General features: G+C 49.5%; 1 protein-coding gene across 4 annotated transcripts in view; it reads right to left on the reverse strand.

Annotated features, from left to right (window-relative positions):
• Nucleotides 1-19450, reverse strand: part of MECR (mitochondrial trans-2-enoyl-CoA reductase) — a 37694-nt gene that overhangs the window by 445 nt on the left and 17799 nt on the right. For 2 of the 4 annotated variants that reach the window (XM_040467132.1, XM_040467155.1), the window contains exons 4-10: nucleotides 16012-16155; nucleotides 13297-13399; nucleotides 12126-12228; nucleotides 10705-10778; nucleotides 7818-7878; nucleotides 7586-7658; nucleotides 5847-6185 (exon numbers count right to left, since the gene is read on the reverse strand). In XM_040467132.1, coding sequence (XP_040323066.1) covers nucleotides 6025-6185; nucleotides 7586-7658; nucleotides 7818-7878; nucleotides 10705-10778; nucleotides 12126-12228; nucleotides 13297-13399; nucleotides 16012-16155 — 719 coding nt within the window. In that variant the 3' untranslated portion in view covers nucleotides 5847-6024. Of the gene's footprint in view, nucleotides 1-5846; nucleotides 6186-6700; nucleotides 7055-7585; nucleotides 7659-7817; nucleotides 7879-10704; nucleotides 10779-12125; nucleotides 12229-13296; nucleotides 13400-16011; nucleotides 16156-19450 lie in introns of those variants that run through there. The other 2 variants (XM_040467139.1, XM_040467146.1) reach the window with 2 other exon arrangements.

A 19450-nucleotide genomic window follows, 5' to 3' on the forward strand; every position in this document is an offset into this window, starting at 1 on the left:
ACCACTATTATTTTTTAAAAATAGGACAATTTAAAGAGCAGTGTGGAAAGCGGAGAAGGCTGGAGTTTTGGAGCTAAATTAGGCTTGACACTGACTAAATTACTTGGCCAATTTAACTTATTTTCTATTGTAAAATTAATTTTTCCCATTTCAATTGGACGACCTGGGTAACTAAATCCGGCAGTATATAGGGAAGAGGGTACTGCTTGGGACAGTATCTGGAACGTGGTAGGAACCAATAAATATTGGTTCCCTTCTCACGAACCCAATTTCCCTAGAACCACAAAGAAGTTTTGTTTGCTGTTTTTATTTATTTGTAAAATTGTATTTTGAAAGGATAATTCATTAACTGGTTCACGTAATACGGCGAAAAATCTTATCATCTCCGTCCTCTGGCCGCCTAGTTTCCCACTCCCCAAGCAAACAATGTAATCAGTTTCCTAAACGTTCTTTGGGAGGTACTTCACACAAATAAAGCAATAGTAGTGTACTCTATGTACAGTTTTGCACTTAACTGTATTTTGAAAATCATTCCATCAGTACAAAAGGAGCTTCCTCGGGACCGTTTTTATGGCTTATAAAATACCATTATACACAGTAATTGACTAAGTGCAGCAATGAAGGATTTTGAGATAGGTTCAAACCATGTTATTTACACCTGCCGTAATGAGTAACTTTGTATATACATATAGGTAGGATGTATCCTAGAAGTATGACAGTTGGGTCAAAGGGTGTGGGCAAGTGTAGTTTTGATAGATATTGCTCAATTCTCTTCCATAAGTACCTGTTTCTCCATCTCATCATCAACACCATGTTATCAAATTTTATGATCTTTGTCAATCTGATAGCTGAAAAACACTATGTCGGGGTAGTGTAATTTGCAGTTATCTTGAGTGGAGTGAGCCTCATTTCATATCTTTAAGAGACACTTAGACTTTCCTTTCTGTGTCTGCTTACATTTTCCCCCCTTTTTATTTATGGATTCATAAGAGCTCACTATATATTAGGGAAATCAGCTCTTTGTTAGATGAATTGGAAATATTTTTTCCGAGTTTGACTTTTGAATTTGCCCAGAGTGTCTTCTGCTATGCAGAAACAGAAGGTATTTATGGAGGCAATTTATCCATCCTTTATTTTTCTTTGATTCTGGATTTTGTGTGGTGGTTTTTCTCACTCAGGTTTAAAACAAAAACAAAAACAACCTCTCATGGTTTATTATGCTATTTTCAGGACTTATATTGCAATCTTTGATCCATTTGGAATCTGGTTGTGTAAGGATCATAATATTCTTAAGAACTGGTACTAACCTTGGTGGTCTTATAGTCTGATCAGCCTGTTAATACAGATGGGAAAGACAGCCCTGGCAGAGGGGAAATGCCAGTCTCTAAACCCTCTTCCTCCTCCAGAGTTCCCTAACTCAGGCAGTGACACCCTCCATCCAGCAAAGTGCTAAATAAAGTTCAACCTGCAACCACCACACCTAGTCTATCCTGTTGATTCTTCCTTCTAAATGTTGCCAGATGCATCTACTTAACTCCCACTGGCTAGTTCAGGCCCTGTCATACTGTTCACACATCAGGGTTTTTAACTGGGCTGTTACTTCTGTCTGCAATATGGTTGACTCCTTATTCAGGTCTCAGACCTTCCCAGCCCACCTTATCTCAAGTATCCCATCACTAGGATACCACTGTATTCTATTTGATTTTTTCACAGCACCTACCATACTCTGCAATTACCTTGTTTATTCACTTGTTCATGGTCTTTCTCCACTAGGATGTAAGCTCCCTGGTATCCAGGGCCAAGTTCTTTGTCTCTCTCCTACTGTATCCCTAGCACCCATGACAATGCTTTTCACATATGGGCATTCAAAACAGTTACTAAATGAACAAATGAATGATCTCTTACCGGAACTACTTTAACAGCCTCCTGATTCCCCTTTTTTCCTGCCTCTCCATGAGATACAGACTCAGGGAAATTTGAACTCTTTTCTGATTGACATGTTAATGATCACTGGAGCCAAAAAAATCAGGACTGGTATAGGGACCAGACAGGATCAGGGGACCTGGCTCCTAGTGTCAGATCTGCTGCCTGCTGTGTGACCTTGAGCAATTCACTTCACCTTGCTTGGCATCTTCCTCTTCTGTAAAGTTATGATATTAAAATCTCAATGATAGAGGGAAGTTGCAAAAATCAAATGGAGATGTGGGTGAAAGGGTTTATACACTGCAAAGGGTTAAGGGCACAGGGAAAGCCTTCTTTTCTTTCAGGGAGTGCGAACATCCCCTTACCTCTGCCATGTTCCTGGATTTTCCTGCCTGCAAATGCAGGCAGATATTGTGCCAGGCCTAAGTCTCTCTTCTCTACCATTTCCAGCTGCTCTGGATGGGCCCAGTGTCTTACCCAGGGCATGGTGCCTACCAAGAAGCATGAGGCTGGCAGATGCAGCCAGGAGCTTTCAGGGGCAAGGACATGCGTGCCTGCGACACTCAGATGAATCCAAGAACCTTTTTCTTCTGGGCCTCACGTCTTTCCCTGAGGAAAGCAGGCTTATCTATCTCATCTCCCAAGACACAAAGCAGTCAATATTATGTCAATGGCTGTAGGTGGTGGCAGGGTGGATGCTCCCAGAAGACAACAAACAGGGAGCACCACAGTCATGAAGCCTCAGGGCGTCAGGTGTGCCCAAGCTTTTTGGTTTAGGAGGTAATGCCTGTTCGTCTTCTTTTAGTCTCCTGGAGCCAAAGGTTCCTCCCCCAGCCATTTAGAAAGGATTTTGTTTATTTAGTGGGCCAACAGAGCTGTCCCAACTCCACAGCATGAAAATGAAAAACAGCCTCCTATACTTGTAGAATATGGAAGAGATGATCCAGTTGAAGTCAGACCCTCTTTTGCCACGGTCTTGTCACAGTCTCCTTTCTCTGCTGGCCTCCTAGACGTTGGTAATCCTCACGCCGGCCTTTGAAACTTCTGCGGATTTTACTTGTCTGAAATTCAGAAGCCTGGGAATTTCTGACTTTCTCTCTTCGTTTAGTGCCTCCCTTCTCCCAACTGTCCCCCAAACTGCTGCCAGAGGAATTGTTTTCCCAAAGCACAGTTCTCATCTTCTGGCTCAGAAATCTTTTGTTCCCTATTGCCCACAGGCTAAAGTTCAAATTCCTTAGTGGGGAATCACAGACAGCCGCAATTCAGTTTTTCAGCTTCAGCTTGATTAATTCCAATATAAATTGAATCATAGAATACGTTATCACTTATGGTTAGCTTCAGAGACAGCCCAAATTCTACAAAATTAAATAACACAGAGGCTTCTCATGTAAAACAAATCCTGAGGTGGGCAGCTGGGGCTTCTGGGTGCCAGGAACCCAGGCTTCTTGGATCTTGTCAGTGACCCATTCTTAACATGATCAAAGACGGCTGTACAAATTCCAGGAATCAGGTCTGTGTGCCAGCCAGGAGGAAGATGGAAGGGGAAGAAACAGGTACAGGCTGGATGCTGGCTATATGTTAAAGAGGTTCTTAAGAAATCAACACCTACCACTTCTGCTTGCATCACAAGGGATGGACCTTGTCTGCTGCAAGGAAGGCAGGAAAGCTATTTATTCCAGGCTACCATGTGCCTATGTAAAAATCACGTGTTCTTAGGAAGCGAACGGATATTTGGGGGGAAATGACAAGATTCTAACATAAATGCCCTGCCTCCATAATATATTTTGCTTAATCTGGTCCCTTAGTCTAGAAGGCATGTCTCCCTTCTCTGAGAAAACTATAATCATCCTTTAAAGCACAGCCCGGGGGTGCTGGGTGGCTCAGTCGCGTAAGTGTCTGACTTCGGCTCAGGTCATGATCTTGCAGTTCGTGAGTTCGAGCCCCGCGTCAGGCTCTGTGCTGACAGCTTAGAGCCTGGGGCCTGCTTCAGATTCTGTGTGTGTGTGTGTGTCTCTCTCTGCCCTTCCCCTGCTTATGCTCTTTCTTTCTCTCAAAAAGAAACATTTAAAAAAATAAAAATAAAGAAAATAAAGCACAACCAAATGTCACCTCCAGACCCCTAGAGATACTGTTCTTAGGATGTTTTGCACGGCCCTCCACAGGGTCTCTAACCATAGTGTTAGGAACCTTCCTCCATCGTGTCTATCTCCTCTGAGTCTGTACCAGGGGCTGCCCCCTCTCCATGGCTGCAGGCTCATCATTCCCCTAACCCAACACTGTGGACTCCTCCTGAAGAACGTAATTCTAACCGTTCATTCCTGTAGCCTTTGGGCAGCCTCCTCCACCCTCTCAGGCGTTTTTTTCAAGGACAGAAGACAGGGGACAGGAGGGACTTGGGCAAGCTGGGGCTGATCCTGAGCCTACGTGCACAAGGTAGCAACTCTTATCAAGAGGACACGTGCAGACCTTCCCCAGCTCTGGGCTGAAGCCAAGTCCTTTTCTCCAGAGGACACACAAGATGCTCCCAAAGGCAAGAGCATTAGGTCAGGGGCCTATGTACGTGTCTGTGATAAGCCTGGGTGCCCTCTGGTCTTCTGAGCCAGTTTTCCCATATCACTCTGCTGCTGAAAACCCCTCTGTGCCTCGCCAGTTCTGAAGGGTAAGTCCTGAATTCTCGAACCTTCCTGCTCTGACCTGTACCCACAGCTCCCACCTCAGCCCTCACACTCTCCAACCTCAGGCAGCAGAAGCAGGCTTGTGCATGTGCTGCTGGTTCTGCTGGATGCACGTTTTCTTGCTTGGCTTTCACCATATGCTGTGGACGACACTTCTTCCACGAAGGCTTCCTTCAACCCTCAGGCAGAGTTGCCGTGTCTCCAGGGCCCTCTGGACACCTCTGTCAGAGGCCTCATTAGTATGCTGGGAAGGTTGGTCCCCTGCACTAGGCTAAGCAGCCAGAGGGCCAGCCCCTGCCTCCGCCCCCTCACAGGCATCCCTAGCCTCAGGCACACACTGGGTATCTAGTAAATACTCCTTGAAAGAGGCTCTTGAGCTAAGAGAAAGTAGGCCCGGTGACCAGGGAACATTCCCGAGTCTCTAGTTTTTTTCCATCAGGGTGAGTGGATCATAAGGGAAACACAAAAAGTCACATGATGTCAAACTCTTCTCTTTCTCTGAATAAAGCTACTCATTTTCAGAACCCACTTTCATGTCAGGAAGGCTCCCCTGACTCCAGGCCTAGGACAAGACCTCAGTTATGCCATCATAGCACTTCGCATGCATCTTCTTTAGCACTTGAAATCACCAGGGCAGTGATTGTGGGACTGTTAGCTTAATTCAGGGTTTCTCAACAGTGGCACTATGGACATCTTGGGCTGGATCATTCTGTTGAGGAAGGCTGTTCTGTGCACCAGATGCTATCTGAGCAGCATCACTGATCTCTACCCACTAGATGCCGATCGCACCCTGTCAATTATGACTGAAAACGTCTCCAGACACTGTCAAACGTCCTTGGGGGTAAAATGACTTCAGGTTGAGAAGCACTGGTGTAACAACTATTTCCCCAGTTAGGACAGACATTCCAGGAGGGTGGTCCAGCCACCTGAGACCCCGACTCCTTGGCTCCTTAGCCTGGCATTCACCCTCTCAGGTAGCTGATCCTCCTCCCATCCCACACGGAGCCCCGCACCACCCAGAATGAGTCAAACCTTCCTTTCTATTCCTCTGGGACAGCCTGGGGGTGGAGACTGCATCCTACTGGCTTTTGTACCTGCCAGTCCCCACCCTCACTTTGCTTTCAGGGTGGTCAGGAAATCATCGCTGGAGGACAAGTTGGAGGATGGGCAAGGGGGCTTCTTAATGCTGGAATGGCAGGTGCACAACTGAGGGTTCTTCTCGACAGGGATGACTTCTGTTGGTTTTGCGTGTGTCTGTTTTTAGGAAGTTCAGACTTTATTAGATACCCAGGGGCTGGCCCTGGCTGGCTTCACAACCCCCCTAGTCAGAGGGCAGCCTGGGGAAAGCTGAGGGCCCTGACCGAGGGGCCCGAAACCAGTCCTACCGATCCGTCTTCCCTCCCACCTCACTCTGGCTCCTATGCGATTAGCACATGGTCAGAATCTGCTTTGAAGACACGAAGGGCTGCATTGAGGCTTCCAAGGCACGCTGGTAGTCCTGCAGTGGGACCTCGGAGCAGGCAGGGGCCGTGAGCTGGCCTCGGCTGATGAGACTGCACAGTGTGAGGATCAGCTCCTTGAACTGGGCTGTGGGAGGTTGGAGGAAGTCAGACGTGGAAACAGCGGCAAGACAGACCGTGGGCCACCCCCAGTGGCAGGAGCTGGCGCTGAACTCCAGGAAAGCCCGAGAGCCCAGGCTTGGCCATGGATAGGGAGGCTGTGGAGGCAAACCGGTCCCCGGCGGGGTAGGACAGAGGAGACGGGGAGCGGCCCCAGGAGCTGATGGGCAGGCAGAGTGGTGGCTACGAGGGCGCAGACCCACAGAACCTGACTGGGATGTGACTGGGAGTCCTGAATGGCAGGAGGGGCAGGATTACTTTGAGTCAGCTAGAAGAGGCAGCTAGAAGAGGCACAGGGAGGGGTGGGTGTGCCTGACGGGCCAGCTGGAGTGGAACATACGGGCTTTGCTCAGGGAAAGGAGCTTTCCCTGAGAGCCCAGGGCTCCCTTAGAACCCTACGAGGTGAGAGGTCCCGAACATCCCCTCTTAGGGCCTGCCCCCAGTATGGCCCAGGAAGATGGGAAGTGGCAATATGGTCTTGGCTTAGGCTGACAAATGTTTTTTCATAGACATCAAATCATGCAACATTCAACTCTAATCACGCCCCCTGTTGAAAGCGCTTCGGTGGATCTTCACTTGCCTTTCAGGTAGAGTCTGAGCTCCTTAAGGTTTGCAAGGCCTGTCATAATCTGGTCGCAACCTATCTGGCCAGGCTCCCACCCTCCGCAATGGGCTTTTGCATGGGCTACTTTTCCGGCCTGAAGTACGCCACTGACGCCACCACTCTCCTCCCCTGCATCGGGGCGACTCCATGTGATTCTTCAGTCTCAGCTCGAGGGGTCACCTTCTGGGCAGCCAGCCCTCCAGAAGAGGAAGAGCAGTGTACTGGCTCAGGTTCTGGACTCGAAGAGAGTAGTTCACACCGTGGCTGCACCACTCCCTAGGTGGGGCGACTGGACAAGCTACCTAACCACTTTGAACCTCAGTTTCCTCCTCTACCACACAGGGCTAACGACGTCTAGGCAACTATGATATCCAAACTGAGGTGGAAATAACTTGTGCAGACCCCAGGGTTAGGCCAGGCAGAACCTATCACTAGTAATGGTGGGAGCAGGATTTGAACCCAGGTGGGCCGGCTCCAGAATTTACTCCCTTTACGTGGCTGTCTTCCATGGCAGTTTTCCCCACTGGCAGCTGCTCAGGACAGGACAGTGTCTGCCTTGCTCAGTGCCGCCACCCCCTAGGACTAGCCCACTTTCCCCCAATACCTATTTGCTGGCTGCGGCTGTGGCTAGAGAATATTTTCCTTTAAACTGCCGTGGTGCTGGGGAGCCAACCACCTCTCCAGAGCTCAGAACGGCTGGTCACTTCTGCAGTAGGCACTGCCCTCTCATGCGACCGTCCGCAATGGGGCCATCATCCACTCACCTGGACTGTGGTCCTTCTTCCACTGGGATAACCAAAAGCCTCGAAGTTTGAGATCCTTAAAAATGAGCTGGCTCTGTGGACACAACAAGGACGTACTGGGCTCTGAGGGCAAGCACTTCGAGTGATGCCTAAAGTACAGACCCGCCCACCCCCACCCTCCTGCCCAAGGACAAGGGCACCATGTGGGTTTGGACAACTGTGGTGTCCAGGTCTGCCTCCCTCACCAGCTTACCACAGAGGCTATGACAGGCTGCTTGGCCATTCCCCCGTAGGTCACCATGGTTCCCCCAGGCCTGAAGAGACCAGAGAGAATAGAGTGGGTAGAGACAGAGATAGAGCTCTTCTCAAACCTGCCGGAACACTTCTATTCCCACCCTGGTTTTGTTAAAAAAAAAAAAATTTTTTAAATATTTATTTTTGAGAGAGAAAAAAAGAGAAAGAGAGGGTGGGAAGAGAGAGAGGGAGGGAGGGGCAGGGAAAGAGGGAGACACAGAATCCAAAGCAGGTTCCAGGTTGTGAGCCATCAGCACACAGCCTGACGCGGGGCCTGAACTCACGAACCGTGAGATCATGACCTGAGCCAAAGTCAGATGCTTAACTAACTGACTGAGCCACTCAGGCGCCCCTCCAAGCCTGGTTTCTGAACCTTGATCTCAGAATCCTTGGGAATGTTTCAAAAACTACAGATTCCTAGGCTCGACCCAGACCTAACGTATCAGGAAGCAAGAACCTGTATTAAAGTCAACCAACAAACACGTTGCCAGATGACATGATGTTTAGCCAGGGTTGGGAACCCACCGATCTAACCACCCAGCCGGGCTTGGATGAAGTGTTACAAAGAAGCACGCTCTACTGAGAAGAGCTCAAGACCTGGCTCCCCTCCACTCCTAGATGTGTGGCCTTGGGCAGTGCAGACACTGGTGCAGTGCAGACCTCTGCCCTCCGTCTGTCCGGACTCACCTGAGGATCCGTGAGGTGAGATGGCCATACAGATAAGGAACAGTGTGGGTGGGGAGAGGGAGGGCAGTGGGCAATTGCGTCGCTGCAGGAGGGGTCTTGCCAGGACCTGCTGTCTGACACCCACACCTGCCCCAGCAGTCCAACAGGGGAGAGGCTCAAATGATTTTTAAAGACTAATAAGCTCGGACTTCTGTGCTCCATTTAACCTGTGTTCCCTTCCCCACTCCCTGGCTTTTAGGAGTCTGCTGGTCAAGGATGATGGCGGGTGTGGACGTGGTGCTTTGTGAACTACAAAGCGGAAGCTGTTGCTGTGTGAGGCACGTAACTCTTTGTCCATGAGGTTTGTGGGCAGTTTGGTCTTAAGTTCCCTTCGCCTGACACTTGTCCCAGAAAGTAGCTCCTTTCTGGGATCAAGCCCTCCCCCCCAACTCCCCACAGCCTCCGCACTTGTTCTAATCTGAATAGCTGACGTTTACTGGGCGTTTTTTAGGTGCTGGGGCCAGGTCTGAGCATTTCCATGTGCACTGATGTGGTGAGTCGTCCCTGGGACCCCCAGGGAGCACTTTTATTGCTCTCATTTTACAGCGGGGAAAACGAAGCCCACCTCTGTCTGTATGGCGATTTGTGCATCACCTCAGTGTCTTCAGACGACCCTTCTGAGGCAGAAAGGGTTTCTATCCCCCCACTGTACACACGAGGAGACTGAGGCCTGGATCTTTTATGTATTGCCTAACTTTTCACAGGCCCACAGCTAGTAAGTGGCAGAGCTGGGACTTTCTGACTCCAGCGCCTACATCTGTAACTACTGCTCAAGGCTTCCTCCTACAGCGAGTGCTGCGGGCGTCATGGGCTGCCCTTGAGGCTGCCGAAGTAGGGCAGGAGGGGTGGACGCAGGAGTCACGAGAACTTGGGGTTAAGCCTGGCTCTTCCACTTCCTAGACTTTGGGCAAGGTAATTACCCTCTCTGGGCCTTGTATCAACGGGGATGGGCAGAGTATCCCCCCCTTTGGTGGTTGCGGAGGGGGGCGGGGTAAGTCAAGCACTCTGCACAGAGTCTGGTGCACAGGCGAATACTCAGCGATCACTATCACAGCTCTCTGACCACATGACCCATCTCCCCATCTAGCCTAGGAGTTCTAGAGAGTTCCTTCAGTGCCTGAGCCATCTCTGTGTCCCTTAGCTAGTGAGTGCTAGCAAGAATGTGTCAACCAATGTTGCTGAGGGGATTCTTGCTTTAGTGGGAAAGTTCCTCAGCTCAGGAACTTTATATATATTTTTTAAATGTTTATTTATTTTTGAGAGAAAGAGAGAGAGAGACAGGCAGAGCACGAGTGGTAGAGGGGCAGAGAGAGAGGGAGACACAGAATCCGAAGCAGGCTCCAGGCTCTGAGCTGTCAGCACGGAGCCTGACGCGGGGCTCGAACTCACAGACCTTGAGATCATGACCTGAGCTAAAGTCAGACGCTTAACCGACTGAGCCACCCGGGCGCCCCAGGGACTTTATATTAATGGCAAAAAGAATGGAAGGACACCCACTGTTAATATTGTCAACAATGCTTATCCCCCTTGGTGGTGGGATGATAGCTAACTTTCCTGCTTAATTTTTCCTTTGTCCTTTTTGGGGGAAGATTTTATTTTTTAAGTAATCTCCACACCCCACATGGGGCTCAAACTCACAACCTTGAGATCAAGAATTGCACCCTCCACCGACTGAGCCAGCCAGGTGTGCCCCATCCTTTGTACTTTTACATGCTTTCAAAATGCTTTGTAATAGCAATAACGTTACCTCTAAAATTAGAATCTATTTTTAAAAGCTAATAAAAAATTTAAAAGCTAACAAGCTAGGACTAAGTGACTTTTGAAAAGGCCCCTAGGTTATGAATCCTTAACTGTTCCCCTATCACAGAAAGCTTAGCCATCTACTTCTGGGGTCCCTTGGAAAAACAAAGCGGCTGGGTCTGTCGGTCACCTATAAAGGAACAGGCTGAGAAAGGAAGTGCCTGGATAACCAGGAAATGATGGCGATCCATTTCCTACCCAGGGTTATGCTGACCTGGCTTGGCTTGCGTTGCCCACTGGGATTGGGTCACTTGCCAGTCCTCCCAGCTACAAGCCCGGAGAGCTTGGGCCAACAAGACTTGCAGGGCCAAGGGACTTACGCTAAGTGTCGCAGCAGCTCTGTGGCGCTTTTACCGCCAACACAGTTGAGAGCAAGTCGGGGCTGGGGCATGTCCTGGAAAATAAGGAACCTGTAGTGAGGGAGCTACCACTGTATGTGAGGGATTTCTTTCTTTAAAAAAAATTTTTTTTATGTTTATTTATTTCTGAGACAGAGAGAGACAGAGCATGAGTGGGGAAGGGGCAGAGAGAGGGAGACACAGAATCCGAAGCAGGCTCCAGGCTCCGAGCTGTCAGCACAGAGCCCAACGCGGGGCTCGAACTCACAAACCGCGAGATCATGACCTGAGCCGAAGTCGGTCACTCAACTGACTGAGCCACCCAGGCGCCCCTTTTTCTTTCTTTTTTTTAAGTAGACTCCATGCCTAGTGTGGGGCTTGAGCTCACGACCCTGAGACTGAGAGTTGCATGCTCTACCGACAGAACCCGCCAGGTGCCCCCTTACTCGTGGGGTCTAGAGCTTGCCACAAACAGCACTTCCTTTCCACAGGTGCTGTGTCGGGGGTGGGGGGCAGTGAAGGAAAATGGGATAGTGTTGCCTTCACACTCTGCTCTGCAAGGACCTTTGCTTTATCAGCTTAATCCTGTTACGTTCTGGAATTTTGTTCAAAACTTCTCTCCTCTCTAGGAAAGGACAGACAGAGGGCACGTACATTCCTTTTCGAAGGACTCTAGGTCCCCCAAGTGTACTTCTTCTCTGTGCTCACAGCTCAGTTTGAGTTAGAGGTGCTGATCTGCCGCTCCGGAAATGTTCTTAAGAGGCAGGTGTTCTCCAGGGGGTGTGTGCGTTTGGTCCCTCCTGGGTTCAGGAGAAAGAGGCTGAAGTTTGGTCACCTGTTAGGTATGCTGGGGGGTGGAGGTTCTAGAAGGTTAAGAGGCTGTGAGTTCAGAGAGACCTGGGGCCAGCCCTGACTCCACTTATAACTGTGTGGCTTTGGCGAAATCCTTTATCTCTTTGGAGACTTGGTTTTCTCATCTAGAAAAGAGAGAGCACCTGCTTTGTTGACCTTTGGTGGGGATTATCAGATACAATAAAGAAAGGGCTTCAGAGACGTACTTCTTTCTTTCTCTTCCTTCTCTGTGGCTCAGTTTCCTCAGGTCCTCTCCCAGCTCTGAGCCTCACACTAACTGCATGGGCTGATGTGGCCTGCTAAAAATATTCAAAAGCACAAATAATCCAGGGTTTCTTGGACTTCGTCTGTCTCTACCGCCTCCCTCACAGCATCTGGGCACTTGATGCATGCCGTCCCCTGGCTGAGGGAATGGGTTTTGTCCTTCCACAAAGAGATGAAGGGAGGATGTGGAGAGAAGTGACGGGGCCAGTCCCAGCTTTTCTATCAGGTCAACTTTTTCCAGGGAGAGGAGCATGGAATGAAGGCACAATGCCCCTCAGCCTACATACCTTAAAGACATTTTTCATTTCAGGCTTCCTTAGCTCCTCTTCTGTGAGAACATGCTCGGCCCCTAGACTCTTCAGTCTGTCAGTCAGCTTCTGGATGTCAGGCCTAGAAACCAAGCACAATCCACAGCCCTTAGTCACTCCTGCTGCCTTTCTCTCCCAGAGACTCCTAGGACTCCTGTGCTATGGCTGTGAGAACATGAGTTTCTCTTTGTGGGAAGCTGGGATTGAGGGTAAGCCAGGCCCTACGCAGGGGCTGGCTACCGGATTTCATCACACTCCAACACCTCTTGGCCTCGGTTTCCTCACTGGCAATACAGGGTGATTTCCACAGTCCTTGCCAGCTCAAAGGTGCTAGAAACCATCTGGCCCAGGGAGAAGTCATTTCACTTCCTGATTTTGTCTACTGAAATGACAAACTTCATTTCCTTTCTCCTCCTCTTTTCAAGGGGCTCTTCAGGGTGTTGTGCAAACATACTCCAGCCCAGGGGTGGCTCTGAGCCTCTTTGGCCAGGGCAAACAGGCTGATTTTTGTTCACACAACTGAGGGAATAGGGAAGGGAAGCGAGTGTCAACTCTCCCCCAGAGACTGGACTTCCACCACAGATATAGCCACGTTTGTTGACAGTGAGGCTTAAGGAAACTGGATGGCACGATGGGAAGAGAACAAGGCAGGGAACTAAGTCTATTACTGACTTGCTGGGTCTTCCTGAGCAAATGGCTTCCTTTCTCTGAACCTTGTTTCCTCACTGTAACACAGATGACAAACCTGCCCCATCTCCTTCACATCCATATTTAGTACAGCTCAAGTGCCACACAGATGCAAGGGGAGAAAGGGCCCCGGGTCAGACAGGTTACAGAAGGAATAACAAACATAGCTTAACAGATTCCCAAATACGAAGCGTGGCCTTGAAATCACGAGGTTATCACAGACACAAAAACTCTCAGCTGCTCAGCAAGGGCCGGCTTCAGCTCCTTCCTGCTCTCCTTTTACATTTGGGATATTCACTCATCCTATAGCCAGAGGCCAAGTGGGCCTCCTTTCCGGCGGCTGAAGGATCGGTCTGCGGGCTGCTTGTGCACGGGCGCCATCTGGTGGACACAGGGGCGCTTGCAGGGATGCTGGGTGGAAAGGCCTAAGTCTCGTGCACTGGGATCAGGCCCCCCCACGCACCTGTCTCGGACCACATTGACGGTCCTCAGGCCCAGGGCTGCGGCGATCTGAATGACTGCTTGCCCCACTCCACTGTTGGACGCATTCTGGATGACACTGTCTCCTGTAGAGCCAGGAAGAGACCCAAGTCAAGTCCTGAAGACCTGTAAACAGGTCAAGTGCTTCCTGTCTGGGATACTATTGTAGGGCAAGAGATGGGAGTGCTCAGGCTCAGAATGACCCAGGACCTGGCTGCTGAGTCTTCTCAGATCCTGGAGTGTTGCTTACTCTTTTCCCAGTGACTCCCCCCCCCCCCACCTCCAAATTCCATGACACCCATGGTGCCTCCCAGCGCTTGGCAATTAAGAGTCCATACTATATGTAATTTAGATCCCACTGTGTAAACGATTTTATATTGTTCATCATCCTCTCGATTTTTATGCCCTCAAATCTCTTAGATTATTTCCATGGTTTGCAATGTTTCCCTCCTTCTCTCTTCCTTCGTTTTGAAATCCCATATACTCCTTGAAGCACAGCTCAAGCGCAGCCCCCTTCCCATCTTCCTTCTGTGTGCTCCCCTGGCTCTCTCTCCGCACATGGTGTGCCCTGTCTTATACTTGGTTGTGGACATGCCCATTTCTAGCAAGAGCCTGCAGCTTCCTGAGGACATGGCCATGCCTTATTCCCCCTTTGTGCTGCTCAGTAAGGGCACACTGCCTTGAAATGGGATCAATGCTGGAGAAACCCAGAGCTCCAGAAACAGCATCCTACAGATAGTCTGTGGTCAAAGCCCAGGCTTTGGAACTAGCCAGTGGGGGAGGCAGCGTGGCATGCTGGGGAAAACGTGGGCTCTGAAATCAGATCGATCTGGTGTGAGTCCCGGCTTCCCCACTGGCCGTAACTGAATGACATGAGAGAGGTCATGACCTCCGTTTCCTCCGCATAAAACAGGAATCCTGGGAGTGCCAATCAGGATGCTCCGGATTAGTCGAATGCCACTGTGTCCAGGAAGGTGCTCTGTCACCCCTGAAATATGATCTGAAATGCAGGGATCTGGTGCTACAGACAGGGGATTTCCTGGAAGAAGAATGCCTATTCTCTGTAGGCAGGAGTCAGCTCACAGATTGTCATCAGTGGGTTATGAAACCAAGCTAGTGGGTTGTAAGCAACATTTTTTTTTTTCAGTTAAGATTGAGGAACAGAGAATTAAGAAGAACACACTGCATCACACATAGTAAGGGCAAATACTGCTCCATAAAACTTTGGTTTCCGTTATATAGATACTCATACATATATCTATGTACTGGATTACAGTGTAAAATGTAATTCTTACTATGGGTCAGTATGACAATTTAGTTTAACACTGATCTAGCCCAGACCACACCTGCCCTCAGGCAGGCAGGTGGAGAGATGCCACGGGCAACTGAGGTGGGGTGGTGTCAGAATACCCTGATGTCCACCACAACTGTGGCCCAAATTAGAGGTGGCCGGAGGGGATGAGACGCAGGGGACCAAAATGTCTCCTTAACCAGGACTGGTTTTCTCCACCAAAGCCTCCCAGGATCGCCCTGGCACAGCTGGGAGAACCTGCCTTTCTCTTTGCAGGAAGCTGGGACTGGTTTTCAGCCAGCTACAAGCATTAGTGGCAATCTAAGCTTATCGCGTTCCAACGTCTCTGCCTCAGTTTCCTCACTGGCGTGGCAGAGCTAGACTAGGTGACTTCTATAGTCCGTGGACATGCATAGGGTGAAGGGTTAGGCCAATGCTGAGGTGGGTTCTATGAGGATCTTTGGAGGCCTCCTCCCAGCAAGACTGAGCCCTGCTCGCCCACAGCAGTAATCAGCCTTCACTGGCTTTTCCTCCTTTCCCTGGCTCCCTCTCCCAATCCTTCACTCCTGCTTCCTGGGATCACCCCCCCAGCAAACTGTCCACCCTCACTCAGTCCTTGCCTCAGGCTCTGCTTTCAGGGAACCCCAAATAGAACATCCGGCTTTGTCATTTCCTTGCTGAGTGATCTCGCCCAAGTAGTTTACTTCTCTGGACCTCAGTCTCCTTCTTTATGAAAAGGAAGAATAATAAAAGCAGCGCTTAATTACTGCGCTGTGTGCCAGGCCCCGCGCTGTTACACCGCAGTGTTCCAGCTAACCATCAAAACCCCTTATTGTCCGTTTTATAGGTGAAAAATCTGATGATCTGAGAGGTCGGTTCATAGCGAAAGGTGATTCTGGTATTCAGACTGAGGTTGTCTGCCTGGGGCCTGAACTCTCAACCGGTGATACCAACCTCACCACACTGCTTTGAGGATTTAATGCAGTCACTGGGGTAACGCATGGGAAGGCACTTATGTGACCTGGAAAGTGCCATAGAAATGCTGAGTGGAATTACTCAGTTCAGCATTTTACTGAGAACACAGGCACCGTCTATCTTGTCTGGCTTTGTTGTGTCACAGACCTTAGCACAGCGCCATACGTTTCTGCTGAAAGGCAGAATTCCATCCCAAGCTCCAGGGAATGTGATCCCTCAGCGGTTTTCCAGAGTGTTCTCCTCATGGGGTTCCAGCACACTTTCTAGGAACTAAGCTAACAAAACAAAAGCAGCAACCACACACTTGCCCAGGTTAGGGGCCCGTCTTCCTCTCGGCCCCTTACTGGTGAGCTGCCAGGGCCTCGGGGTCAGGATGTGGGTCACACCCAGTCCGGAGATCCCAGCCTGCTCCCCGCACCTGGCGGTTCCTACCTGGCTGCAGCTGCTCAAAGTCCATCAACATCCTGTAGGCCGTGCAGGGATTGACACTCAGGGTGGCGGCGCTCTGAAGAGGGATGTCACTTGGAACTCCGATCAGCGCTTCCTCGCTGAACACAGCCTCAGTCCGCCAGGTTCCTGAGTCAGGGGATGGGGCCGGGATCGTGAGAAAGGCTCTCTCTCCACAACTGGCCCCAAGACACCCTCCTCAGTAAATGGGCGCCTAAGACATCAGCCTTCAATTCAAGTAAGACTCAGGGAAAGAAGAAGATCTTGAAATCCTTTTGAATCTCTGAGTCCTCATGATAGCGATTTTGTTATTAGCACATTAGTTCCATCAGATGTAGCTAAGGATCTGAAGCTACTGGATTCTGAGTAACATCACAACCAGGGCAAGAGAAGCTGCGAAAGCCTCCCTTTCCCTATTCGGTCCTCATTCTCCTTCCGTAGGGCGCGTTGACTTGGGCGGTATTACGGAAAAAAGCATGAAAGTAGAAGTCAAAGGCCTAGCTTCGGGACCTGGTTTTGCTGGTCTGCTGGTTTGCGCAAATTACTGAGTTTTGGTTACCCTCATATGTAAATGATACTGGCCTCCTCCAAGAGCTGCTGCACAAATCAAATGACACAAGGGCAATGACAAACTCTTGTAAACTGGAGAGAAGTGACCATTAACCTCCAGGCCACGTTCTAGCTGCAGACAAAAGAATTGTAAAATGTCTGTGTTGAGAAGGCCCTTAGAGCATCGAGTTTAACCTCCTCATTTAACAGGGTAGGAAGCCAAGAAAGAAAGTGACTTGCCCAAAGTCACCTGACTAATCTGGGCGCCCCACCTACAGATACTTAGTGTGCACCACGTGCTCGGACAGTGTAGACGCGTTCCGTCCTTTCACGGAGTTTCATTCCAGGGGAAATCAGGCGAGAAACAGACAATTACAGTGGGGAGAATTCCTTGAGATGGGGGTCAGGGACAGCTTCTCTGAGGAGGTGCAGGCTAAGAGTTAAAGGGTACAGATGCCAAGAATGTCACTCACGGAGTACACCAAGAATGGTCTAGGAGAGGAAAAAGCATATGGAGAGGCTCTGAGGCAGGACAGACAGAAGATGGACCTAGGAGGATACACGCTGCGGGGCAGAGAGTGATGGGAAGGCAGGCTCGGGCCATGGCTGAAGTGGCTTGGACCACAGGAACGTCCCCCAGACTCTCACGATCCTGACCCACAGTAACCGTGAGCTATGCTGTCCCTCAGTACATTCACATATATAAATATGTACCCCTACATGTAACAGAAATCAAAGGCTCATGGGACAATATTTACCCTACTGTGTATGATATCCTGTTATTTTCTATTCTACTGTGACTGATTTTAGGGGAAAAAAGTGCCGTTTGCAACCCATTGGATCAATTTCACTGATGGGTCACAACCTGCATCTGACAGGTGCTCACCCATGCGGGCAGGATCCTGTGTAAAGCAGAGGTGAGGAGAACAGACTTGGAGACAAACAGACGCGATTCAAGCCTTGGCTCTTGGACCGTGCACTCGCTAGGTCGCCTTAGAGAAACTGTTACTGGCTTGGAATCTGGTGGCTGTGGTATCTTAGGGGCCACTCTGGAGCGTGTGCACCTGCCCAGTTGCTGGGATTCTAATGGTACCCTGGCTCCACAGGGTCAGGGGTGGGGTGGAGGGGACAGCCTAGGTGACTACTACTTGCACCGTAAGTGGAGAGAGACAATGTGGGCTTTAGGGACCAGGTAGTATAGACAAGAGGCAGGAACACATTCTCTTAAGAGCTGCACTGGTAGATCTGTGGCTGAGAAAATAAGACGCTGAAAAACTGATGGGTTCCTTTGGAATCTAGGCGGTATCCTGGCATTTTTCTGGGCTTCACCCAGCCTGGTTTTCAAATCTTCACGGTCACCTTCGTCATCATGGCCCCTACTTCTCTTGGCCAACGTGTGCCGTGTCTACTCTGGCCAATCACCTAGTGTAGGGTTTTCTATGCATGAAATTAGGGGTGTTTTCTAATTTCCCTTAAAGGCACAACAATGGAAATTCAGAGCTTGACACAAATTTCTGGGGCCTGGCAGTCCCTAATCCTTCTAAAGAGAACCTGGGTGGGATGGGGGCAGCGCCCATGGTCAGCCCTGAGGGCTTTCAGGGTTCTAAAGTAAAAATCCTTAGACCCTGGAGTGGGGGACCTGCTTAAAACTCCCAGCTTTGCCATTCCTGATTTGTGTGATTTAGAATTCTCATTTTACCTTCTTTGACACTAATGTCATTGTGTGAAGATTAAATATAATGATATTTGTACAGACTATCACCGTGCCTAGTACATAGTAGGTGTGTAATGTCTCTTGGTTTCCTTTTCTGGTCCTAAGTCCCATGCTCTAGTTCTCAGGATTCCTGTTCCTTGCTCTTGTGCAACTGACCCTTAACCATCTCCACTATCTAACGCAGGGGTCGGCAAACTGCGGCCATGGGCCAAACCTGGCTCACCACCTGATTTTGTAAGCCAAGTTTTATTGGAACATAGTCATGATCACTTTTTATGTATTGTCCATGATGGTTTACGATGGCAGAGTTGAGTGTAGGCAGTTGGCCTGCAGAGCCTAAAATATTTACAAATTGGTCCTTTACAATTTCTTAAGTCTATTTATTTATTTTTGAGAGAGAGAAAGAAGGCCAGAGAGAGAGAGAGAGAGAGAGAGCGCACAAGTGACGGAAGGGCAGAGAGAGGGGGAGACACAGCATCCGAGGCAGGCTCCAAGTTCTGAGCTGTCAGCACAGAGCCTGATGTGGGGCTCAAACCCACAAACCATGAGATCATGAGCTGAGCTATAGTCAGATGCTTAACCGACTGAGCCACCCAGGCACCCCATGAATTGGTCCTTTAAAAAAAAGTTTGCTGACCTTGATCTAATGTGTATAGAATTTTAATTCGCAATAATGGTTGTACGTATCCCTCAGCTGAGCTGCATGAATTAGTTGAGATATGCCAGCAACAATGGTTAGCTCCACTTTAGAGATGCAGAAACTGAGGCTCAAAGTAGCTGTGACTTAAACAAGGTCACCCAAGAGGGTGAAAGAAGATTCCCAAGCAGGTGCTCTCGCTGCCGCCCTGTGCTGCCTCGCGAGGGTTTTGAGGGTTTCCAATGAGAAAGTCAGTCTGCACGTTCTCTGGCCCAGTCTCCCTGGGGACTGGCGACATGTGGGAAAAAGCTGGCCATGGGCACAGCTCAGTAACATGAAGGATGACCAAGTCCGGCCAGTTGAGGACGTATTTGTTTAATGGCTGCCACTCTTACCAAACTGCAGTCTTCACTAGAAGAAAGGCCATGTCTGTTCACTGCTATATCAGAGCCAGCTCACAAAATGTTTACTAAATAAACAGAGCTAGAGTCCCGGTCATTATAAAGTCCTCTTGCTCTTTGGCA

The sequence above is a fragment of the Herpailurus yagouaroundi genome, unplaced genomic scaffold, assembly GCF_014898765.1.
Source record: "Herpailurus yagouaroundi ecotype Mexico unplaced genomic scaffold, PumYag 77, whole genome shotgun sequence".
Classification (NCBI taxonomy): domain Eukaryota; kingdom Metazoa; phylum Chordata; class Mammalia; order Carnivora; family Felidae; genus Herpailurus; species Herpailurus yagouaroundi.